The sequence below is a fragment of the Ostrinia nubilalis genome, chromosome 21, assembly GCF_963855985.1.
Source record: "Ostrinia nubilalis chromosome 21, ilOstNubi1.1, whole genome shotgun sequence".
NCBI classification, from domain to species: Eukaryota; Metazoa; Arthropoda; class Insecta; order Lepidoptera; family Crambidae; genus Ostrinia; species Ostrinia nubilalis.
In genome coordinates, this window is record NC_087108.1 from 11,111,718 (window position 1) to 11,139,503 (window position 27,786).

The 27,786-nt window shown below is 38.1% G+C and overlaps 1 protein-coding gene across 1 annotated transcript; it reads right to left on the minus strand.

Annotated features, from left to right (window-relative positions):
* Positions 1-115: 115 nt before the first annotated feature.
* LOC135082490 (uncharacterized) lies at positions 116-27,757 on the minus strand. Its single transcript, XM_063977286.1, has 13 exons — positions 27,551-27,757; positions 22,509-22,635; positions 17,051-17,194; positions 16,166-16,254; positions 15,692-15,855; positions 14,814-14,978; positions 13,357-13,451; positions 11,371-11,527; positions 3,343-3,504; positions 1,933-2,336; positions 1,706-1,825; positions 1,418-1,573; positions 116-315 (listed from the first exon to the last, which is right to left on the minus strand). The coding sequence occupies exons 1-13, from the start codon at positions 27,581-27,583 to the stop codon at positions 116-118; spliced, it is 2,016 nt and encodes a 671-aa protein (XP_063833356.1). The 5' UTR covers positions 27,584-27,757.
* Between the last annotated feature and the right edge of the window lie 29 nt (positions 27,758-27,786).

A 27,786-nucleotide genomic window follows, 5' to 3' on the forward strand; every position in this document is an offset into this window, starting at 1 on the left:
ATCTTATACGCGTCTTGCAGCAAGGTGACCACGTAGACCAAGTCTATGCACGCCCACGGCTGCTCCACGTTAGAACCGGAGCATATACTCATGGCAATCACGGTTACTCTAAGACCTATATAAGCTGTATAGAGGCTGTATAGGTACTCACTGATATGGGCTCATTATCGCCGATCTTATACGCGTCTTGCAGCAAGGTGACCACGTAGACCAAGTCTATGCACGCCCACGGCTGCTCCACGTTAGAACCAGAACAAGCTCGCGCCGCGTGCGACCGGTACTGAGATACTGATACGGTGCCGCCTTTCATCACATCTGTGAAAGATATTAAGGTTGAAAGTTAGTGAATTTAAATACAATAAGTGTGGCCTAGAGCAGCGGTTCCCGAAAGGTGGTCCGCGGAACCCTGGGGTTCCGTGGAAAGGCCGCAAGGGTTCCGGAAAAAATATTATCCCACGTTTCGTGACCGACGCTGTTCGCTCGCACCGACTTGTTTACGCACAAGGGAGGGGCAGGGCGTGCGGGCGGAGTAGTACGGGGGTTCCGTTAGGAAATGTATAATCAATTAGGGTTCCTTGGCAAAAAAAAAAATTGGGAAACCCTGGCCTAGAGTGGAGGCCGCGTACCGGAAATCGCAGCGTGGGACGTCCACCCACACGGTGGACCGACGACATCATAAAGGTAGCAGGAAAGCGCTGGACGCAGGCCGCTACCAACCGAATAACATAAAAAGCATTGGAGGAGGCATATGTTCAGCAGTGGACGTCCTATGGCTGAGATGATGATGATGATGAAATACAATAAGAGCCCTTCATCACGTCAACGAACGATATACACGTTGAAGATGAGTAAAGAGTACAATAAGGGGGGTTTAGAGTGACGCGAGATCGAGACCTGTGTGAACCCGTATGCGCGTTAAATGTTACGAAAGTGTTCTTCAGTAGCGGCTGTATGACGCCGCGTCTTATTTTACACACGCGGTGTATACTGCACGTGGGGAATACTGCACGCGGTGTATACCTACTACACGCGGTGTATACTGCACGCAGCGTATACTGCACGCGGCGTATACTGCACGCGGCGTATACTGCACGCGGTGTATACTGCACGCGGTGTATATTGCACGCGGCGTATACTGCACGCGGTGTATATTGCACGCGGTGTATACTGCACGTGGCGTATAGTACTGCATGCGGCGTATACTGCACGCGGTGTAAACTGCACGCGGTGTATACTGCACGCGGCGTATACTGCACGCGGTGTATACTGCACGCGGCGTATATTGCGCGCGGCGTATACTACGCGTGTATACACTCACCGATCATGCCGATGTCTGCGCGCGGTGTATACTGCACGCGGCGTATACTGCACGCGGCGTATACTGCACGCGGCGTATACTGCGCGTGTATACACTCACCGATCATGCCGATGTCCGCGGCCACGTCGTAGAAGTAGCTCATGGCGGCGATGCTGCCTCGCGGCGGCTGCGTCGGCTCCCAGTCGAGCGTGTTCTTGGTAGCGGCTGCGTGACGTCTCACTATACACACGCGGTGTATACTGCACGCGGTGTATACTGCACGCGGTGTATACTGCACGCGGTGTATACTGCACGCGGTGTATACTGCACGCGGTGTATACTACACGCGGCGTATACTGCCCGCGGCGTATACTGCCCGCGGCGTATACTACGCGTGTATACACTCACCGATCATGCCGATGTCCGCGGCCACGTCGTAGAAGTAGCTCATGGCGGCGATGCTGCCTCGCGGCGGCTGCGTCGGCTCCCAGTCGAGCGTGTTCTTGGTAGCGGCTGCGTGACGTCTCACTATACACACGCGGTGTATACTGCACGCGGTGTATACTGCACGCGGTGTATACTGCACGCGGTGTATAATGCACGCGGTGTATAATGCACGCGGTGTATACACTCACCGATCATGCCGATGTCCGCGGCCACGTCGTAGAAGTAGCTCATGGCTGCGTCGGCTCCCAGTCGAGCGTGTTCTTGATAGCGGCTGCGTGACGTCTCACTATACACACGCGGTGTATACTGCACGCTGTGTATACTGCACGCTGTGTATACTGCACGCGGTGTATACTGCACGCGGTGTATACTGCACGCGGTGTATACTGCACGCGGTGTATACTGCGCGTGTATACACTCACCGATCATGCCAATGTCCGCGGCCACGTCGTAGAAGTAGCTCATGGCTGCGATGCTGCCTCGCGGCGGCTGCGTCGGCTCCCAGTCGAGCGTGTTCTTGACGTAGCGGCTGACTAGCGCGTGGCAGCGGTTGTATACAGCGTCCCGTTTGAGGCCTTGGCGGGAAGCGCCGCTGGAATGGAAATAAAAAGAAATTAAGAACTGTATAGTCTGGTCCGGGAGCACGTAGAATTTTGTCCAATGACCCCAAGCTACCCATCCTTATCGCTCGCGCGTAATTATGTTGCTGTCGCGCTCGCACACTCACTGCGGGCGCCCGTCGCACAGTCGCGACAGCAATATAATTACGCGCGAGCGATAAGGATGGGTAGCTTGGGGTCATTGGACAAAATTCTACGTGCTCGCAGACCAGGCTTTAGTAGATAACTGCAACAGGCAGTCTGCCAACAGGGAGAAATGGCGGGAGATTTCGCGGAGAGCTGTATCCGCCTCTACAATCGATGTGACCATTCTCGAGACCGAAGAAGTAGACTACTTCAATTTTAATTGGGTAGTTGATACGAATGACCAATAAATTACATGACACAGCTTCTTTGAAAGCCCTGACAATCGAGTTACCTTTAATGATTAGATTTTTAGTAACTTTGATAAAATTAATGTTGCGTTTAACTGCTCAGAAAAAGGTTTGTCACTTCATTACTTAGATTACTTAACAAAATTCCTACAATGCTGTTACATACATTCTTGTCCCATCTGAAATAACTGATCAAACGAAGGTTTACATACCTCCAAAGCTTAGTCCCCAAAGTTAAGCGAAAGCTAGCGAGTTCACATCCGGTTAGACCACCTGCTTCAGACGCAGAGGTCCCGGGTTCGATTCCCAGTGGGGGCAGAATTTTCTGTTCGGTTTGGTTGGTGGTAGGGCTTGTTCCAAGTCCTCCTGGCTAGCTACTACCATCTTACCTAAGTCTGTCGCTATAACAACAATGTTAACAGCATTGTTGTGTTCCGGCAGTTAGAGGTAAGATAGCCAGTTCCTCTGTGGTTGAGGATTCCGGGTGAAGCTCGCTTCCACCTTCGGCCTGATCATCACTACCATCAGGTGAGATACAGGCCAAGAGCTTCCTCGTTGTGGATAAAAAAAAAAAGATTTTATCAAGTTTAAAAGCGCCACTTACCTAACAAAATACTGCTTATTGGCGTAAGTCCACTTCTCCTTCTGTACGATAGGGTCTACACACACGGAGGTGAACTCTGTGGTATTGTCAGCGCCACCCCGACTGCTGTGCTCTAGTCGGAAGATGCCGTATCTAGCCGCTAGCAAGCCTAGGTTTAGGTAGCTGGAATAGAAAAATATATAGATAAATAATAATTAATACTCAATATTTTATTGCATCCATTTTCATCCATCCATTCAAAATCCATTCAAAATTAGAAGATTATGGGCCCTGTAGGGCACGGCAATTAGGAGAGAGGAGGACCACCCTAGATCAGCCGAAAGATGTATCAGAAGTTAGAGCCTAGTAATTTATCATTGAGATACTCACTTAAAGCATAATAGTGTTTGGAAATTAAAAGTTCTTTAAGTTTTTTTACGAATGTTGATTCTTTGGGTGTATTTTTATCGAAATTGGAAGCTTATTAAAAATTTTGATTGACATGGCAAGTGGACCCGATGAGTACAGTTCAAGGCGGGATGGAGGTGTTATTAGTTTTTGTCGATGTCGTAAATTGTATGTAATTAATAACTTAGTAAACCAGACCAGAAAGAACAGACCGATTCAATGGACTATTTATTTTCGGATTGCATTCACACTGTAGATTAAAAAAAACATCGTACCTATGTGTGCAATATTGGTATTCATGCCGGGACACCAGTGCGTGTATAGTCCTTTTCACCTAAGATGATTCGTATGACGTTTCGAGTTTGAAAGTTATAGAGATGTCACATAACTAAACCATGGCGATTTATCTATCGATTTTTTTCTAAGAGTTAGTAAAACCTACTGTAATGATTTTAGAATTTATATTGTATTTTATACGATTATTGGTTACTTTTAAATAGTTATTGCAACAATTTTAGTATTTGTATTGTATTTTAGAAGAACCCAAAAACCCATTATTAAATTAAAATACTTTATTTGATTACTTCCTAGGCATTTTGCAGACATTAGAATGATTTTAGAATTTAATTTGTATTAAATCCAATTATTTCATATTTATTATTTAATTTAATTATTTTAGATTTTTATTGTATACATTTTAGTATTTAAAAAATTAAGAAAACAGCTAATTATGAAATAAGTATTGCATTTGACTAGTTCCGGAGCATGCCGTCGATAAGTCGTTTTGAACCGGTCGACTTTCACTGATGGAAGGGGAAGTTACCTTATCGCTGGCATGCCGCTGGACAGTCAGTTCGATTTGAGCGTTCAAAGCAAGAGGTACTATTAAGATGACGTCATAATGTCGGAATTGTGTAAATCAGTGGTGCTGAAATACAAGTTAGAACAACCTACAAGAGTGTTTCATTTCAACTCAGAAGTGGTACGTGATCTACAGCTCATAAGGTACGTTTTTATTTATTTGGTTAAAAAGTAATTGATTTTAAAAGTTCAAGTAGAAAAACGTATGAATATTTCGATTAATGCATGAAATAGTTATTTTTAAAACGAGGCTAGACGCGCCTCCAGTTTATCAGGCTAGATGCGCCTTAGACTATGACTAAGACTATGACTATGACCATGACTAAGACTTAGTATAACGATGTTAGACGCACCTCTAGTTTATCAGGCTGGATGCGCTTTTGACTATGACTAAGTATATCAAGGCTAGATGCGAATTTGACTATGACTCAGTATTACAAGGCTAGATGCGCCTTTGACTATGACTCAGTACAACGAGGCTAGATGCGCCTTTGACTATGACTCAGTACAACGAGGCTAGACGCGCCTCCAGTTTAATAGGCTAGATGCGCCTTAGACTATGACTATGACTTTGACCATGACTAAGACTTAGTATAACGAGGCTAGACGCGCCTCCAGGTTACCAGGCTAGATGCGCCTTTGACTATGACTGAGTATAACAAGGCTAGATGCGCCTTAGACTATGACTATGACTATGACTATGACCATGACTGACTTAGTATATCGAGGCTAGACGCGCCTCCAGGTTATAAGGCTAGATGCGCCTTAGACTATGGCTATGACTTAGTATAACGAGGCTAGACGTGCCTCCAGTTTATCAGGCTAGATGCCCCATTGACTATGACTAAGTATGAGACATGTAGAGGCTCCTTATGAGCAAAATATTTGACGATTTGTAAGTGCTATTAATTAGTCTACTAAACAAATAAAGATATTTTGACTTTGGCTTTGACTTTGACTTTGACTTTGACTATAACTATGACTATGAACTATGACTATGACTTAGTATAACGAGGCTAGACACTCCTCCAGTTTATCAGGCTAGATGCGCTTTTGAATATGACTAAATATAACGAGGCTAGATGCGCCTCCAGTTTATTAGGCTAGATGTGCCTTGGACTATGACTGTGACTTAGTATAACGAGGCTTGACGTGCCTCCAGTTTCATCAGGCTACATGCGCCTTGGACTATGACTGAGTATGACGAGGCTAGACACGCCTCCAGTTTATCAGGCTAGATGCGCCTTAAGGACCCCATTGTTTAGGATAGTCTCTAGAATGAAAAGCCTTCTATTACTGACATAACAAGCAAGCCGTCCAGTTGTCACATGAGTTGTGTGTGAAGGTCGCACTGAATAAAATACAAGCATAAATACAAAATCTTTATTTGTGATGCATATGTATAATAGAAACATGTCACAATGGTATTTTACTACACTTTGCTCAGGGAGCATAATATTAATTGTCAAACAAAAGATTTTTTAGATTTATTTTTTGAGATTTAGATTTTTGGAAAAGACACAAATCAAACTTTTGCTTAATATAACATGAACATAGCTTCCATATGATGTTGAGTTGATGCTGGTCAGACACAGTTTATTTCGTCGAGTACTTTATTTCACAGTTGAGTACAACGACTACTGAAGATGGAGCTCGTATGCCGCCAGGGACACCCGTCAGCTGACGATGAAATAAGCGCGCTAAGCGGACGAAGTTGTCGTCGTCGTCCAGTAAGAAGGCGCCACCACGATCGTCTTCTATGGGGCCAAGGTTGAAGAAAAATACGCGAAGGAGCTCATCTTCTTCCAGCTCTACTGAAAGAGCAGTGCCACATGAGGTTCGTAAAATTTCTGGTAGACTCTAGTGAAGAAAAGTGCCTATTTTTTTATTGGTAGTTTTTTTTTTATTGCGCTCACATTATGAAATATTACGCATACCTACAGTAAAATGGGAATATTAGCTTATGTAGTAAATCTTTAATAGTAATAATTAAAGGTAATGATAAAGTATTCGATTATAACGTTTAAATTAACGTTAAAGTAAAGGTGCTAAAAAAAAAAAAATATTTTTTTAAATATTTTTACACAAGTAAAGTGAATTAATTAATGATTCGTTTATTTTAAAATTGTCGTCGGTTCGGACTTTCGGTAGGTTCTTTTGCCAAGTACAATATCTTGTCTATAGATCTATAATTCCACTTCAAAAATATATTTCGAATTATTCTGACCTCTGATTACATTAGTCTGACCTAGATAGGTAGTTTCTAGTTGAATTAAGCTTTTTCTTCTAATGTAGTTTTCTCAAAGAACTACATCAGTTAGCGAGCTCAAATAAACACAATATTATATTACTGTAAGAAGTCATAAAAAAAAGTCATGCAATTTGTAACTATAAAAAGAACTTAGTACCTGTACCAAGGTTTCATAGGTTAGGTTAGTCATTTTTTTTGGTAGAGCAAAAGATATGAAACGTCAAGGTTCCATAATGAGCAGAAGTTTAAAGTTTTTATTTTAGTAGTCTTTCATTTTATGACAATTTTGTGAGCGCTAATATAATAGCTAATGCAAATAAGAGAATTTTGTCTTTGACTTAGACATTGCAAAAGTTAATTGGCTTAGCTAAGAGAACTACAGACGTCTGTTAGAGGAAATTTTGAATCCTGCTACTTGAAAGGATGAACAGTTTACGTAATTATTTTTATGACAAAAAAATCTATGAGACTGTTTTGGTAAATGAAAAATCCTTATAAGTGTTGGTAGTGAGTGCACTTGTTGACGCAAAACCGATGCTGAAACTAAGTATAGTTTGGCAGATCATTTCAATATCAATTCCAATTGTAAAAGTTGTGGTCAATCATCAGTCATACCTTTAAGTATAGAGCTAATATAAACAAAAATGTTGATGAGATTGACGCTGTTATAGAAGTGTTAGTGATTGATGATGTATAGCAGACTTCACTGACAATGGACGATTTGACACGGATATTGATTCGATATTACAATTTATTAAAGACATTCTGATCTTGAAAGCTTAATTAATCTGAAATGACCTGTAAATTTTCATTTTTGGTCGGATTGTAATTAAGAAAAGTAGTTTGATTAAATTCACAAAATAGCGACGTCACTTGCTTGTCGTGCCATACGAAATCTATGGGAGTTTGATTTAACAGTTTTTTAAAAGTACGTCAATTAACTGGCGGTGTCAACACGTCTATTGGTCAAAACTTCACGCAACTGCAATTTCTCACGGTTTTGAATACTGACATTCTATAAAATTCCTGGTCAGAATATTTTCGAGAGCCACGAAAATGACGGACACAAGTGAATACCAGTTAACATAAATTTCTAGATTTACAGAGGATAGTTTCTGGCGTTTACAGTTGCCTTTCGATTTAAATTTTTAAAATAACTTGACACCTGGCGAGCTTAAGGCCGTGGGTTCGATTCCCGCCTTAGGCGGTTCTATATTTTCAAGTGATATTTTATAATGCGAATAGCTTTCCGCCGGGGGTTCTTCCGCGTGGAATTTTGTTTGTCACAGTTGTTTGTTTTGTATGTTATGTATGTAAATTAAACTGGGGGCCAAGTACCGGGTGTTTAAAAGAGCCTTTTTAATTCACATCGGCAAAGGTGAAATCGTTTTTGGTAATTTGTCTCCTAGTCCAATAACACTTAAAGCAAATATTTTAATAGCTACTTCAATGCTTTTTGGAGCATGTCCAATATGTCATGTAAATCGAAAAAAGACCCCTCAGCTATGGATACTCTCGATAGAGCTGATATTATGACTAAGCCCGGACTTAGTTCCGACATGTTCTGGTTAGTTATATAAGCTTTATACTCTTTTGTGAAATTATCGCGATTGTATTGCTATAAATCTGACTGAGATAGGACGTATACGTGCAGTCTTTGATGCCAGGATGAAAAAGAATGTGCAAATACCACCATTACCACTTATCTCATTACAAAAGGGAAAAGGGTTCAGAAAACCATAGATGACTAACTTGATCCAATGCTATGATTATCAATATTATTCAGGACTCTAAATCATATTTAAGTCAGATCTTGATGATAAAGATAAAAGTCTTCAAAGTTCTGTAGCAGTCACTTACTTTAGTCGACCCACAGACAGACGACCCCTGAGGAAAGACATCTTCAATGAAAGACAACTTCTATGAGTTAGAGACACTAGCTGTGGTGTGTGTGCTAAAAAAAAAAGGTATGTCTTTTACGACTTAAAAGTTTCTACTGGTTATGCTGCCTTAAGAACCACGTAAAAAAAAAAGGAGAAGAAATTTAGTTCCGCGAATAGTCCAAATACCAAAATTCAGTCATAGAATCTGACGACAACCCATCCAAACATCATAATCTCTTCAAATAGCAGATACAGTAAGGTTATCAAATTATTTTTAGTGGTCCCACGTACAGCTAGATGGCAAATATGTTGCGCTTATCGTGATGAAATCGAGCATCACAGACATTCAGAAACACATAATATAAGGACACTGTAATTGTACCTATTGGTTTCAAAAACTTGGAAAATTTGTAAAGAAGAAAATTATGTTAAGGCCTTAGGAATACATAATTCTGACGAAAGTACCTTTAGTGTTAATCATAAATCGTGACCATAATTCATTATTTGCCAGATTACGGTTACAAATGGATATAATTGGATATACTTAATATTAACGTTTTGACATGTTCTTATAAACTTAATAACTTTCACATGGCAGTCATGGCAAGATAACTACACTGTAATTAAATTGATTATGTACTAACATCTAATGGACGTGTATTTATGTGAAATAAAAATTTGGATTTAAAAAGAGAAGTTTCCAATATATTCGATATGGTAGTTTTGAGAAAATTATAAAGTAAAACGATTAATATCTGAATTTCATGCAAATATCCGTTATTGGTTATAAAATAAGTCATTACGAATAATATAGATTAGGTGAAAATGTATAGTGTGTATAAGTGCCTACAAGATTTTTCTCCCTTAACATTTGTTACTGGTTTAATATGAAGAATAGTTTCTAAAATGCATTATTAATGTTAAAACACTTGTTAACAAGTCGTCATAGAATTGTTTATCATTCTACTATATATGCTTCATATTGTAATATTGTTTGAAAAGTAATATTAATGATTTTAGAATAAATCCTTATTAGACGTGAATGCCGGGAGGCATCACGGTGTCGGATGGCCGAATGTAATGATTTTAGAATTTATATTGTATTTTATACGATTATTGGTTACTTTTAAATAGTTATTGCAACAATTTTAGTATTTGTATTGTATTTTAGAAGAACCCAAAAACCCATTATTAAATTAAAATACTTTATTTGATTACTTCCTAGGCATTTTGCAGACATTAGAATGATTTTAGAATTTAATTTGTATTAAATCCAATTATTTCATATTTATTATTTAATTTAATTATTTTAGATTTTTATTGTATACATTTTAGTATTTAAAAAATTAAGAAAACAGCTAATTATGAAATAAGTATTGCATTTGACTAGTTCCGGAGCATGCCGTCGATAAGTCGTTTTGAACCGGTCGACTTTCACTGATGGAAGGGGAAGTTACCTTATCGCTGGCATGCCGCTGGACAGTCAGTTCGATTTGAGCGTTCAAAGCAAGAGGTACTATTAAGATGACGTCATAATGTCGGAATTGTGTAAATCAGTGGTGCTGAAATACAAGTTAGAACAACCTACAAGAGTGTTTCATTTCACTACTTTTAGAGAAATATTTTGTATAGGTGATAATTAACAAAAAACATGTTTTTTTAATTACAAATATTATTGTAACAATTTTTTATTGATAATATTCAAATTCCATGGACTTCGTGTTCAAAAAAACGATTACTAAAAAGTACTGGTTCTGTTTCTTCAAATTAAAAACTATTAATTTATTTTCAATGCGTTTATTAAAGTTAACAATCGAAAAATATAGTTGATTTTTGTGATGTTTTTAATAACTAAGTATTCACTGCAATCGATTAATGAACCGCGGAAATAATCGATTTTGTTATACAACAAATACCCCAGCACTAAATCTATTCCGTTTCACACATTGCGTACATTAAATAAAAAATATTTTTACATCGTATTTAATTAAAATATAATTAATAAACTCAGATTTTACTATATTATTTCAAGACAAGTAGTTAATTTTTTTTTTATTATATTGCTAATAAAATACAAATATTTTTTCAGAAATATTCTGCATATGTATTATGCGTAATATGGATAACCTTGAAGTGTCATACGGATCATCTTACGTGAAAAAGACTATAGTGAGATACATGGTACCTATCCTTGTAAAACAGGGTACATCGTACATGTGCTGTAAAGAGCAGAGTACACCGTACCTATGTGTGTATAACAGAGTACATTGTACCCACACTTGTATAGCAGGGTACATCATACCTGTGCGTGCAAGGCAGGATACACCGTACCTATGCGTGTAAAGCAGGGTACATCATACCTATGCGTGTAACGCAGGGTACAACGCACCTATGCGTGTATAGCAGGGTACGTCGTACCTATGCATGTAAAGCAGAGCGCATCATACCTGTGCGTACAAGGCAGGATACACCGTACCTATGCGTGTATAACCAGGTACATTGTACCCGCGCTTGTATAGCAGGGTCCATTATACCTGTGCGTGTAAAGAGCAGGTTACATCGTACCCGCGGTGTATCTACACTCATACCTGTGTGTGTAAAATAGGGTACGTTGTACCCGAGCTTGTATATCAGGGTACATCATACCTGTGCGTGTAGAGCGAGATGTTAGCGCTTCCCGCGGCCACGGCGTGCTGGTCGCGCGCGGGGTAGCGGGCGCGCTCGTGCTCGGGCAGCGCGTACGTTATTTGTGTGGAGCCCCCGCCGAGGTCGAGCGCCGCCATCGTCGACCCGCCCATTGAGTCTGACAAATATCCACTTTAAAGTCGGATTCTTTAGAAATTTCCCTATATGTAAACAAATATGGCCAACTGACATTAAAACATTTATAATCTGTGCCCTAGTGAGGCGACAAAACCTCTCGTTAATCGCGGATTGAAATTATTGTACTACTTACGTACCTATAGAAAGAATTTATAATGCTTTATAAAGCAGTGCATTAAACAATTAGTAGTACATTCAATGAAGAAAAAATACAATGTTGATTAAGACCCTATTTAAATCTATTTAAATGCAATCAGTAATAAAAATGATTGAATAATTGAAATAAAATCGATTAAATTTACCGATTATTGTCTATGACTTACAGGTTACAACACTGATGTGTCAGAGACAACATGGAGATAACACATAATTTTAAACTTCAAGTCAATTTGACAAGTCTCACAAATTTTCAACGTCCACATATTTTGCTAAAACAATTTGTTTAAAGATTGATTCCAAACTTGTATAATCGTAAGAATAAAGTTGGTTTCATGGGCTTGTGAAATAATGTGTATGATATTATGAACACGTAAGTGATTATGGTGTTATTGTGTGCACAAGTGTTTGTTTACATTTGAGGAAATTTCTAAAGAATTTAGGTATACATCAGTGGGCGTAGTGTGAGTTTACATCAAACGTCGTCACTAGTCAGCCGTTTGGTGTAGTGGTTCGAAACAGACTATTATTCCAGAGGTTGCGGGTTCGATTCCCGCACAATACAAACATTTGTGTGCATGAACATATTTGTTTGTATTGGACTGGGTGTTTTCTATGTATAATATGTATGTATTTACAAAAAAAAGTATTTAAGTATGTTTATATCCGTTGTCTAGTACCCATAGTACAAGCTTTGCTTAGTTTGGGTCTAGAAGCGAAGTGTAAAATGTCCAAGGATATTTATTTATTTATTAGTGACCGCGTTAAAAAAATATATGAAGATTTTAGTCCGTGAAAGTTTCCGCTAGGGGCGCTGTATAATCCGTCATACATTTAATGTAATTTTTTACGCAGTCGACATCGAATGGTTTAAGGTAAACTCACACTACGCCCTCAGATACATTAACTTTCCCCCGGGACAAACTTGACCTTCACTGGTTGGGTTTTTATTGGCGGTCAAGCTGTAGATCCTGGCTACAGAGGAGCTGCAGCGGTGGAAACCCTCACCCTCACTTATTTGTTGTGATTAAAAACACATCAAATCCATAATATACGAGATCGTCATTATCATTTAAATCTATGGCAGTCCTCGGACATAAGCCTCCCCAAGGGAACCACACAAAGCACGATCTCCCGAATTTTTTCACGCTGCCAACTACTCTCTTAAAATCGATAAAATTATGATGTTTAGTTAAAGACCCATACTTATAATGCCTTAGGGTAGATTTTATCTCGAAAATCAGCTTGATTATTACTTTCCATGAGTTGAGATGTAGGCCAAGAGCTTCCTTATACAAAATTCAAAAAATTAAATATTTAATTATATCTAAGGTGGACAATATCTAAACCCCGCAAATTAATATTCAACTGATTAGAATCGATATTATTATCAGAATCATATTATAACAATATCTAAAGCCCGGTCCGTGAGCACGTAGAATTTCGTCCAATGACCCCAAGCTACCCATCCTTATCGCTCGCGCGTAATTATATTGCTGTCGCGACTGTGCGACGGGCGCCCGCAGTGAGTGTGCGAGCGCGACAGCAACATAATTACGCGCGACCGATAAGAATGGGTAGCTTGGGGTCATCGGACAAAATTCTACGTGCTCACGGACCAGACTATACCTGACAGACTGCATAGGTACTCACCATGTAAGAGATTCAAAGTGTACCAAATGAAGATTCCTTCGTCTGAGCCGTCCATAATCTGCACGCTATCATTATTCACCTTATCGAAGCCTAATCTGGAAGTAAATAAATCAGTAAATTAATTGACAGCAATCTTCATTGAGATTTGTAATCAATAGTTTGATTTTATCATTTCCGACTGCTGATCTTTTTAGGAGTGGTATTTTCAAAGAAGAGTGATATATTTTAAACTAGCGGCCGCCCGCAACTTCGTACGCGTGGATCCCGTTTTACCCCCTTCATCTATCTTACGCGGTTTAGATATTTTCATACAAATGTTTTTCCCGCTAACTCCCGTTCCCGTGGGAATTTTGCAATATCCTGTTGTAACTAAGCTTTAAGTTTAGTAAGGTACCTGCATGCCAAATTTCAAGCGTCTAACTTAAGCGGTTTAGATTTTTCATACTAAAGGATTTTCCCGCTAATTCCCGTTCCCGTGGGATTTTCGGTAATTCCTTGTTGTAACTAAGCTTTAAGTTTATTAAGGTACCTACATGCCAAATTTCAAGCGTCTAACTTAAGCGGTTTAGATTTTTCATACAAAAGGATTTTGCCGCTAATTACCGTTCCTGTAGGAATTTTGCAATATCCTGTTGTAACTAAGCTTTAAGTTTACAAAGGTACCTACATGCCAAATTTCAAGCGTCTAACTTAAGCGGTTTAGATTTTTCATACAAAAGGATTTTCCTACTAATTCCTGTTCCCGTGGGAATTCCTAAGTATCCTATAACCTGCCCAGGATATGTATGAAGAATAATTGTACCAAGTTTCGTTAAAATCCGTCGAGTAGTTTTTGTTTCTATAAGGAACATACAGACAGACAGACAGACAGACAGACAGACAGACAGACAGACAGACAGACAGACAAAAATGTTACTGATTGCATTTTTGGCATCAGTATCGATCACTAATCACCCCCTGATAGTTATTTTGAAAATATATTTCATGTACAGAATTGACCTCTCTACAGATTTATTATAAGTATAGATAAGAGGGGGCAACGATGTAATCGAGCTCGAGACGGGCGTGTCGCGTCGCTTCTCCTGATCTCCTCCTATTTACGGAGGTAAGCCTCTTTCGAGGAACGACACATAACATTGTACATATTTCCCTTAGAATTCATCTAGCCGCTCCCAACTAGCTTCTTGAAGTCGTCAGTCCATTTAGCAGAAAGACGCTTGCAAGGACCTGGTGTCCGTTACACCGTTACAAACCAGTGTACGCTTACGTGGATTCTGCGACACATATGGCCTACTGTCACTAGATAGATAGAATAGTATCTGTTCGTTGAAGGATGTACCTTCTGGGTAGTGAAGGCCAAATCCTACATTTGCCTCTAGAAACTTAACGAGTATCGCACTCCTGCAGTGAACACCAAATGAACTGATGATGATTTTCTATACCCTTAAAGTACTCACCTACAAATAGCGTCTCTAACTTCATCTAACAGCTGCTGTGCCTTTTCTTTGGGCAGCAACCGAAGGCCAGCAATGGCTCGAACTAAGAGTGGCGTCTCGCGTCGTTTCTCCTCCAGAAAAAGGAGGGAAGCCTCCTCCAAAGAACGACATAAAACACGATCTTCCCTATTCAGCCACTGCAAGCTATCTCCTTTTTCTATCTTTATTTATTCTTCAAGACCTCAGTCCGTCGAGCAGAGAGACGTTCACCGAAACGTGGTCTCCGTTAAGAATTCGTTTCCTTCTGGACAATAAGCGGGCCAATACTCATCTAGACATGGCGTCCCTGCTTGGTCAGAATCCAACATTCTAAGGTACTCACCTACAAATAGCGTCCCTAACTTCATCTAACAGCTGCTGTGCCTTCTCTTTGGGCAGCAACCGAAGCCCAGCAGTGGCTCGAACTAAGAGAGGCGTGTCGCGTCGCTTCTCCTCCAGAAAAGGGAGGGAAGCCTCCTCCAAAGAATGACATAAAACACAATCTTCCCTTTTTTCATTCAGCCACTGCAAGCTATCTTCTTTTCTATCTTTATTTATTCTTGAAGGCGTTAGTACGTCAAGCAGAGAGACGTTCACCGAAACGTGGTCACCGTTAAGAATCCGTTTCCTTCTGGACAATAAGCGGGCCAGCACTCATCTAAAGCCCGGTCTGTGAGCACGTAGAATTTCCGCACACTCACTGCGGGCGCCCGTCGCACAGTCGCGACAGCAATATAATTACGCGCGAGCGATAAGGATGGGTAGCTTGGGGTCATTGGACAAAATTCTACGTGCTCACAGACCAGACTATAGACATGGCGTCCCTGCTTGGTCAGAATCCAACATTCTAAGGTACTCACCTACAAATAGCGTCCCTAACTTCATCTAACAGCTGCTGTGCCTTCTCTTTGGGCAGCAACCGAAGGCCCGCAGTGGCTCGAACTAATAGAGGAGTGTCGCGTCGCTTCTCCTCCGGTATTAGGAACTGAGCTGACTCTATCAGCTTCACAATTGTGGCTGCACCCTAAGAAAAAAAAATGACGGTTCTTTAAAAAGTTTTTTATCAAGCAAGATCGAAGATAATCTTTGCAAAAATATAAATTATTGCTGCCATAAGTTTTTATTTATTGGTAAAATAAAAAACATTTTTTATTATTTTTTTTCTCAAGTAAATCTAATTTGCTACATTAAATCGTTATATCAAAAAGAATAATTTTATACGATTCATGTAATTAATCATTTAATTTTCTACGTTCTGATTTTCTGAGTTCTGATACTGAATTTAAATATTATGCAAAGTTTAAATTCATGAAATAAAAGATAAAACAGCATACCTTTGCAGGTTCATCGGCAAAAGACGACAAGCCAGGCTTTAACTGCTCGAAATACTCTTCAGCTAAGTCTATGTCTTTATCGCCAAATACTGGAAAGAAAAACTTATGTAAATAAAGTGAACCAGAATTATTTTCATCTAGGGGCGACTGGGTACGGTTGTAACAGGGTACAGTTGTAACAGGGTACAGTTGTAACAGAGTACAGTTGTAACAGAGTACAGTTGTAACAACTCTGTATGGATTTGTCGCCCGCATGCCCTTCTCTTTGTACCCCACAATTATAGACTATTGCTCGATAACATTCGTGTTGTTACAACCGTACCCTGTTACAACGCATATCCAGACTACCCTATTGAGTTAAAACCCCTCTAATAACCTTTTTAAATGATTGTTAGGAATGGGTTCACTACAATCATCCAACGGTCAACGGGGTTCGAACTACGGATCGTCGAACCCGAAATCCGATGCTGACACTTTTGGGCTAATATTCGCCTCATAGCGTACACTATGCGGGAAATTGACCGAGACGAAACGCGAGCACGCACAGTGCACACCGAAGTATGTGCAACGCACGACGAAACTAACTAAACTGCTTGTTATCTTACACTGATAGGTCTCGAAAAATTTCTCGATTCTCTAACTGGGCCAACAAATTGGATTAAGCAATTGGATGATTTTGAACTGGAATCAAATATTGCAAGACTAACGGAATCATCATCATCATCATAGGACGTCCATTGCTGAACATAGGCCTCCCCCAATGCTTTCCATGTTGCCCGGTTGATAGCGGCCTGCGTCCAGCGCTTTCCTGCTACCTACCTTTACGTTTACGTCGTCGGTCTAACGGAATAAATATGCAATTTCTTATTTTTAAATAAAACTCACCTGTGAACGGCACCCTGAATCTGTACGCCAGAACCCTCGACCCTGAGGACCCGGCGTCTATGATCACAGCATAATGGTGGACGCTCTGGTACCCAAGAGTCTTCGCGATGCCGTCCAGCCATTGCGACTGCCCCGCGAACAGACCTATGAGACACGCGCCCAGGATAAATAACATGAAAGCCAATGCAGTGTGCATTGTCAATGTCAAAAAATGCGCGCGCTTTTTCGATCCACAGATTATGTAGCAATTTTTTTAAAGTTGGAAACTTTTTTAAATTATGAACGTTACAAAAAATGGACACCAGTAAATCGTTTGAGTTTAAAATGAATTGTTTTTTATTAATAAGAGTAAAGTAAGAAATACGATTGTATCTGAGAATAAGATGTAAGGAGACTAAAGCTTAATTTATGCACTGCTGCATGATGATATCAAATATTTGTTTGATAGCAACGTACAGTCGGATGCATTTTATCAAATGGCATTACATATTATTATTATTTTCTTAATTAATTGACGTCGCAATAAATTCACTTTGAAAAAAATATATCTGAAATTAACAACCTCGGTTAAGTACCAACAATGTTATTATGATGAGTACAAACATTTTAGTCCAGGATATCAACGTATAAACAGGCCTACATTAAGACTGAGTTGCACCACCTAACTTTAACGGTAACTATGACGATAACCGATGCATTTAGTATGGAGTTTGACAGATTTTTGACGTTTGTCAAAGTCAAAGTAAGATGGTGCAACCCACCCTAAATTAACATCAATTATCTGTTCACTCTTACTTAGTTTAGGCCTATAATTCAAGTGATATAGGAATGAATTTAATCAATTACTTTCATAGTCCTACAAATAGGCTACATGTACACAAGTCTTGGTAGAATCCGGGCCTACACAAGTGGAGGGTTAGTCACAACTTCAAAGTTCACTTTAGTTTATTTTGCCACCTTCTTGTAGCCCTTGCCTGCTAAAAGGTTGCCGACCGCTGCACTATATTACTTAACTTAAACCTACCAGTTATCAACACTGGAAGCGTGCGCGCTATTACCGTTGCGTTTGCCATCTCACTTCACACCACTAAGAAAACTTCTCAACTTACTATCAAGTACCAAATATGACCACAAACACAAAACATTACAACATTTTTGTAAGAAAATCAAGTAGATATCAGTAATACACACACAGAACTTATTTGAAACCTTGTCAGTTTAATGATAGATCGCCCGGAGTCCTGCCAGCAGGACTTAAAGTACTTCCGGTAGGACGCAAAATTAAAAGATCACAGTTTCGTAAGTATACATTGTACAAATTTCAAATTTACACGAAAAAATAGAGTGTTTCTCTCTCTTTCACCCAATAGTGCCCAAGATCGAAAAACGCGACTAACCGTTAGTCGGAGCCCGATGGCGCACGAGTATACACGGGGGCAGCGCGTTCGCGCTCGCGCGACACATTTTGACGCGCCGGGCGTGGAGTCGGCAACATTTTGGCGATAATATTATAATGAATGTGAAGTATTCCAGCCTAATCAAACATTTATAATTTATTTCTTGTTTTTGTTTTTAATTTGTAGTGTATTTGTAAGTGATAGGTGTAATTTTTAATACAAAGTGACGTACCAAAGTAATTAATTTAAAGTTCCTTATTATAGTTCCTATTAGTTAAGTTGAAAGAAGATAAACAAGTTTATAATATATTAAGAAAAGTAAAATACTGGTTAAACAAAATGATTCTACGATATGACTTTTTATTTAATAAACACTAACCAAGTGTTTACTACTTCTGGTGAGGATGAGTTCAAATTTGAAGGTCACCGTACTGCTGGAAGGACCAGCAAGCAAACACGTACAAATTGCGTACTGCGGGCAGGACTTGCGATAATCTTCTGGCAGGACGTTTAGAACAAAAGACCAGTCCTTCCAGAAGAGCTTCCAGCAGGACAAAGCACCGGGCGATCTATCATTAAAAGACAATGCTATACTGAGTGTAAACGACAACGGTCAAGTTACAACTACAAGCCCGTAACTTGATCTGAGTAACAGTCCAGTGAATGTTATTATTGCCAATAACTCCCAAACAATGAACATGCGCGAGCGCATAGCGAGAGAACAAACAAATATAACTTGGATTTCAATTACAAGTCCGGTGTTGAGTGATCGTAAAATATTTTTTACGATCTCGATCACTAAGAGAGTGTTAAGTTGTAGTGCCCCATAAGGGCTACCTTTTTTTTATTTACTATATTTTGACATACATAAGTGCCACTTGTGGTATAAATTGAATAAAATATTTTTGATTTTGATTTTTGATTTTGTAACTTAAAATGTTATCTTATGTGTTTTGTAACCTATAAGCGCGAGGCAGGTGTTCTTTAACTAATAAACAGAAAAAAACTACGAACTAATAAACAGAATTTTTCTGTTTATTAGGCAGGAAAAAACTTTTTTCAGCACCTTACAGATACTTATGGTCTTAAAATTAGATGGGTACTTCGTAGTGAACAAATACCTACATCATAAAAAAAGAAAATTAAATATTTACATAATGCACAAACCTTTTGACCGACTTAGCACATAAATTTATGTGCTAAGTCGGTCAAAAGGTTTGTGCAATTTTTTATATTAAATAATACATTAAAAAAATGTTTTTCTTTCTTTTTATTTTATAGCTAAGTCCGTAAAACTTATGTATGTGTGGCATGAGCCCCTGCTGAAGAATATTTGAGAAATTATGACCTAGAAACAGACGCCGCTAGATTTTCACTAGTTAATTTAATAATTTATGTTAAGGACGTCTTTTCATTTTAAAAATTACAATACGAGAAATAACAATGACAGATTTTAGGCCACACTAAACTAGACAAGAAAAAGAGTAGGCTCGCTCGAATAAACTGTCATGATATTTGATATAATATTCGTCAAATGTATGGTATGTAAATCGTGTATTATGTACTTCTGTCGCTGATGGACGTTTTGGGTAAAACTGTAAGGCCGCAGTGAATTATATAAATAAATAAATAATCTAAAGGCAATGGCTATTGGCAAGTATAGGTCACATCCTTCATTTGCCCAATGGTAAATTATAGCCTGACCAGGAACATAAAAACCCTGGCATAGAGGCGCGTCGATTGCATTTGATAGTGCAACACTGAGTACAGTCGTACCTGTGTTAAATTAATAGGCTAACTTTATGTATCAGGATTCAGGATTACGGGCTAATTTGATATTTTCATAAATTAACGAAAAACTGTTATTATAGGTAACCTGGTTTAAATAAATTAAATGAAACCATCAATCGAGCTAGACGGATTTACTTTATTATTCATCAATAATCAAATTCAGAACTTGAATATTCAACTGCAATGTCTGCTCATGAACGCTTCAAACTCGGTACTTCTTTCCCAATTCCATAAAATTCAACACTTAGAAAGTGACAAAAACTTTAAAATAGGTAGTTGAAACAAACTACAGCAAATTTTCATAGTGGACTGTACTATACGATGAACATGTCAGTCAATTTGACAACCTTTGTTGGAAACATTATTCAATGAAAATATTGTCCGAACCCTTGGTATTTCTCTTCGACAAATACTTTAACACATTGTGAACCACTTTTCTTTCACGACTATAAAAAGATTTTAGGAATTTCATTCACAAAATCAATTGCGCACATTTAAAATAAAGTTTGTTTACACTTTGACAGCAATAGACTGACATGCAAGGTGACATGTCAATGAAGTTTTCAGTTACTGTTGCCATTAAAAGAAATTAGTACCATTAGTTTTCCGCAACATGGCGAGGGTTTTTATGTTCCTGGTCAGGCTATAGCTAATAAAGCACTTAAAAATTCATATACGACAAAAATCTTGTGAGTTTAACAACGAAATCTCAAAAACACTTCCATATTATGAATTGAAAAATTAATAGGAGAAGTAATTATTCCCTCTTTTCTACTTTATCGTTTTTAATAAAACGGTAATTATAGTGATGTCTCAGTGCCATTCAACAGGAGTATTTTTTCTGGCCATTAATGAAAAAAAAGTTTCACCAAATTAACGCATATAGCCTACTCTTTCTCTCTATATTGGAACTGTACGGTCCGTTCTATTTGCCGGTTAAACACGTACATGCAAATTCAATGTTTTGTGAAATAATTTCACGGTTCGACATAGACATTTACGTAATTAGAACTCAGACATTCGTTCAGACCAGAACTAAGTAGTTTCTTTATGATAAACTAGCTACCTGCCCCGGCTTCGTCCGGCATCCGTTACGTAGTTATAAAGATCTACGCATACATAGGGACAGACAGCGGAAAACGACTTTGTTTTATACTATGTTTGTAGTATAGTACGTATGTTTGTAACATAGACAGATTTTAAATTTAAATGACCCAAATAAATCAATAAATACCGATAGAGTATACCAAAACATAGAATAGAAACGATGTATGTAACTATCTCAAACCCCTATGATTACGTTTTAGAATTTAAATTTCAACAACACAAATTGTTACTATGCTACGAATTGCTATACGGTTTATGAAGTCTTTCACGATTTTCAATTTTAATGTCTCATAAATTCTCCTTCATTTTTTCCTTATCCAGTTCACTTAGTATGTTACATTTGAAAGTTGTATTGCTTTACTTTAGAATTTTTAAAGAATTATTTTTAAAGTATCTTGTAACGTAATTAAACGTAAGTTACGTTACAAGATACTTTAAAAATAATCGTAACTAACATTTTATCAAAAATTCCAACTTATTAATTTATCTGACTGTATCTAGCGTTCAAAGGAATTATTATCATGACATTACAGTAAAATACTAGTAAAGACATTTCGTCCCGCACGTGACCGCTTGCTGAACCAAGATTGTGGTGACTACTAGAACAAATCATGAGTAATTTGGTTGAGTAATTACTCCCAACGATCAATCAATATTTCAGGAAATACAGGTTACAACAGGATTTCTCAAAAAAATGGGGTACACGATCCCATGGCATGGGGATTCACCATTCGACGCTAGAGGGTTCGTGACAAGATTTACGTAATGTTGGTAGAATTAAGGTTGAAATATTGACAAAAATTACTCTTAAAATTGACTCCATTTGCGACAAGATACAGGCACACCCAGGGGGTTGGGGACGTTAATAGATAGTTAAGGGGTTCGCTGTCCCCGAAACTTTAACAGGGGTTCGTGGAGCCGAAAGTTTGTGAAACCCTGTCTTACAAGATACGTTATATTAATTAACTCGATTTTTTAGGTATGAAGCGCAGTGTCCGTTGTTTTGTAAAATAACGTTTTTTAAAGAAATCTACACTTTGGTAAAAATTAATCATTCTTCATAACATTTTAGGTACTGATGTCCATTTTTTTGCGAAAATACCTTTTTAAGATTGTAAAATCTGCAAACTCATTCTGTTGTTCAATATGAATGTAGGACTTACCCGTTAAATAAGTAACTACCAGCACCACTACCAATAGAAGGAAGAATACTTTCTTCAGCCGTCGTGGCTGCGTTATAACTCTCCTTGAGCTGGTCTGTGGCGGAGGCGCGGCGGTCTCATCTTTCAACTGGAAGGAATATGAAGGATTAGTTAGTAAAAAAGTTGGTAAAAGGTAAAAAGTTCGGTCGCCAAGCAGATAGAATTTCGTACAAAGACCCCAAGCTACCCATCCTTATCATGGTGACTATGCGACGGGTGCAGTGAGTGTACGAGCGCGACAGAAATATAATTACGCGCGAGTGATAAGGATGGGTAGCATGGGGTCATTGTACGAGATTCTATCTGCTCGGCGACCGGACTTTAGTGAGGTATTTAGGGCCTTCGTTTAGTTATTTCGCGCGGGTGCACCTGCGAGCATTACTCATACTAATATTAGATATTGAACCGCTTACGGGCGGCCGCGCCAGTTACAGCGAAAGCCCTTACTGTTATTTTTAAAATAAATAATTTTCATTCATTAGCAGAAATGTGGTGTTGGTGTTGATTACAAGGGTGTTGTTACCAAAAAAAAACATGAATTGAGAGAAGAGAAATTAAATCAGGACAGTTTAATCATACATTAGAGATAGCAGCTGCAGTCAGTTATCAGATAAGAAACTACTTAAAAGGACAATACCAAACTAAACTGTTGAAACATTGTTAAAATAAAATAGGCTGTGATAATAAACACAGTAGAACACCGATTATCTGAATTAATTGGGACCGGAGTTGATTCAGATAATCGAAAATGTGGATAATTATCGGACACAGTCTGTTAATAAAGAAAAACGAACTGTCACACAGAATAAACATGACAAATGCAATAAATTATTCATTATTGAACACTTTATTAAGTTTAAAAAACAGACAAACACAGTTTTAAATATATCTGGACTCCAGCGAGTTCCAATTGGTTACAGCAAAACAATAAAAAAGTATTTGGTTTTAATTTTTTATATTACGCTTAGGACCAATGGCGATTTAGTTAGGCAGCGTTCGGATAATCGGCGTTCTACTGTAGTTGCAAAAAATATATTTTTAAACAAAAATGTATAGTCTGATGTGTGTCAGTAATGAGAAAGATTTTGTTTAAAAATTGTACAATACAGTCAAGTTTAATGATTCAAACCATGGTTACCACACACATTACATTCATTAGGGGAAGCCCGGGCAAGAAGCATAATGTGGGTAAGAAGAATAATCGATTTTACTAAAAACCTCCAACACATGGCGCTACTGGACGTTTGCGGGTCTGTAAAACAGCAACACAGCTACGCCATGATAGTTCCACCAAAACAATACGTGCGTGAACTTTTTGTCAATTCGAAATCAAAAGTTTTTGGCTGTTTTCTTACGATTTTTGGCAAAGTATGTGTGTTGATTTCTTGTATTACGTATTAAGTGTTGACTTATAGACTCTGTTTAGTTGACTGCATGTTAAATTAAGTTTAATTTGTGTGTGTTGCTTTTTTTCACCGGTAGAAATTTAACGGGTGGGTACCATAGCTGGGCATTAACTCGTTAATCCGTTAATCGTTAATTAACGAAGTTAACATTTCTATTAACGGATTAACTTTTAAGTTAACTTCAAAAAATGTTAACGGACTCGTTAACTTCCGTTAAATTATCCTAAGTCCGTTAATCGTTAATCCAGTACCTACTATTTACCAAAAAGATATAGCAGACACGCTGAAAAACGCGTTCTGACAAGTACGTTCGGGCCTCCAGAACTTCCAGAACCCAAAACAACAGTTCTTGTAACCAGAGGTGGAATTGTGTAAAGCAATCGTTATCATTTGACAGTTCATAACGTACCATAAAGTCAGTTAAACAAAGCGTTTGACAGAATAATCGTACGTTATGAACTGTCAAATGATTACGATTGCTTTACACAATTCCACCTTTGATCACTAACGACACTTGTATGTGTGGGACAACTCTTGCAACTGAATTTAAGACCAGTTTTCCTGAACCGATTGAGCTGAAATTTGGTATACTTATGTAAGTACGATGACAATGCAATGTTATGGTACCATTGAGCTGGTCTGATGATGGAGTAATGAGGTGGCCATAGGAACTCCTAAATGAAACGGCGGCATCGCATCGAATTTGGGTTCGTTGGATTTGTCTTTTCGAGCACTTTAGTACTAGATGATGTCCAGGGTCCTGATGATGGAGTCAGGAGGTGGCCATAGGAATTCCTAAACGAAACGGTGGAAACTTATCGAGTTTGGGTTTGCTGGATTTGTCTTTTCGAGCACTTTGGTGCTAAATTGTATTGTAATTGAACCAAGGCTCTGAGATTGAGATACTACTAAAAAGTGTTTTAAACTTTTTAAAAAACAAGCTTTTATACTGAAATGCAGTTGTACTAAAACGAAAAAAATAATTGTACTTATGCAAGGTTCAAATAATTTCGAAAGCTTGTAATGAGAATTTTGGCTTCATTCGAGACGAGAAAAAAATTACCAGAGCTCGAGAATTCTCGATTTTGAAGCTTTAATATTCTTGAAAGCCTATTTTCTTAGACAAAAGTAAGTTTTTAATTATTTAATAGGTTAATGTTGCTTTTAGACTGACTTAGTCTTTCCTTTTTTAACTGATTTGTTTGCAAGTAATGCTCTCAATCGAAACTAAGTAATAATATTCACCTACGAGTATGCTTGATTTATTAAGTATGTTTAAGTCTGACTGATTTAAAGACTGATTTTTTTTAACTGTCTGTTAGGTTAGGTACTCGTACCTCCTCGTAAATACGTTTATTCAAGTCGTTCGTTATCCATAAGAAAATTATTTTTTGTGTGACAAGAAACAAGTGATTCAATTGTAGCTCGAGATTTTGTTATTTAGGTATCCTTAAAGTACACGCGACTTTATGACTTTTGTTCCTTTACTTAATAACTAAGTTATGATTCTCAGTTAATATTAATTATGAAAGAAGATTTAATTTTTTGTTACCAAAATAAGTGGTACTAAATTCTAATATTGATTGTTGTGCTATGCCTATAATATTATATTAAAACATCTGTGTTTTTATTAAATTTAAACCGATTTGAACAGTTTTAATTATAAGACTCGAGACCCGAGAAAACTCGAGACTTTGGCCTCTAGAATTCTCGAAGCTCGAGAAAAAAAATAGGTCGAGAAATCAGAAACCCTACTTGTAGCGCAAACATAAAAGAGGAATAAATTCCATGCGTGATACAAGCTTTCGAAATTATTTGAACCTTGCATACAATTATTTTTTCGTTTTATTATCATGTGTTAACGGATTAACGATTAACGTTAACTTGCGTTAAATCTTGCGAAATGTAACGTTTTAACGTTTAACGAAGTTAATTTTTTTATTAACGGTTTAACGATTAACGAAGTTAACTATTTGATTAACGGTGCCCAGCTATGGTGGGTACACAACTTTTAAATATTGGTGCTTTGGGCAAGACGGATATGGGCAAAACGGATAGGTAAAGACAGCCATAACTGAATAGCAGGCCCTAACAAAACCACACATCTGAAAACAAGAACTTCCAAACAAGACTTGTCAAGAGGAAAAATGACCAAAAACAAAAATCTGATGGAGAAAACAAAATATTTATGTTGTGTGCTCAGAAGAATACACTGAACCACCTACCGAGGATTGGATAGAGTGCAATCAATGCAAGAAGTGGGCACACGAGGATTGTACCTTATACTCAGGCATAAGCAGTTATTATTGTGACGATTGCAATGATTAAAGCAGTTATTACTGTACATATCCGTCTTGCCCAGGGGGGTCGGGCAAAATGGATAATTGGAACTTTTTTTTTAATGACATTTTTATTGTAGAATTTGTTTAAGTTTCTAAGTTTATTCTTTACAATTCCAAAGATGATTACCTAAGATACAAATTATTAATTAAGAGACTGTTGTTGATAGCATATTTATGTGGTTTTTTTGCCACTTTTCTTAAGTTATCCGTGCTGCCCGGGCTTCCCCTATGTATTCCAGCAAACGACAACTTCGTGCTTCAGGCAGCTGTTAAGCCGGTGATTTTATTTGTCTATAATTATATTTAGTACCTAGCTACTGTCTTCAGCACATGAAGTGGTTATCTTTATTATGCTTATTATTAGTTAACTGTAGTTAAACTGGTAATGTTTCTAAGTAATACAACCAGCCACAAGGTGGACCGACGACCTGATAAAGGTAGCAGGAAGGCGCTGGAAGCAGGCTGCTACCAACTGTGCGATGTGGAAGTCATTGGGGGAGGCCTATGTTCAGCAGTCGATGTCCTATGGCTGAAATGATGATGATGATGAAGCAGTAATATTGTTCATGTAGCATTGTTAATTTCCTAATGCTTTAAAAAATAAAATAAAATTGTATGAGGTACTAGCGGCCGCCCGCGACTTCGTACACGTGGATCCTGTTTTACCCCCTTTTCCCGAATTTTCTTTGCTATAAACCTCACGGAGCCCGAGACCTTTCCAACGAATGCAAAACCGTGGAAATCGGTTCGTGCGTTCTGGAGTTATAGCGTCAGGGAGGAAAACCCGACTTATTTTTATATAGTAGATATCATCATTATTTAGTCTCCACTGCAGGAGCACAATATTCTCTATTTTACTAGAGGATGGAGGACTTGGCTACACTCCCCACTCTGGCCAGATGGATTAGGAAGAAGGCCTAATGTTAGCATAATTATAATACATTTTATGAGGAATAGAGTGGCTCTTAGGATGTACCAGAAGTGTGAAGGGACTAGTAAGTTAATTCCATTGTGCAGAACTACATCAAGCTAAATAATAAATCCCATACATTATTATCGCTACAAAAGTACGCACGTGCAGGTTGTAGGTACACTGCTTGGGTTATTTTTATAAATAGAAATAGATAATATGTTTGTTAACATGTATAGACGATGTCCCAGGTTACTTTCACCTGCATTCTTAATTCTTAACATACTAAAAGTATTTTTTAATTCACAGAAAACATAAGAAAATCCAAATTTTATAACATCTTACCTCTAAATACCTGTAAGTGCTGAATTTTCCCATTACGCTTAAACATCACAACCGCACGACACACTATCCATTATTCTCCATACAAACAACAAGTATATTTTAATACAAACTTAATTTTTTACATAAATTTTATAGAATTAAGATTTTCAAAAACATTGAAATGTACAAAATCTCTCTCTGTTGTGTGACATTTCTTCTTGATTTGATTTCTGCCATAGAGAAAAGTAATACATAGG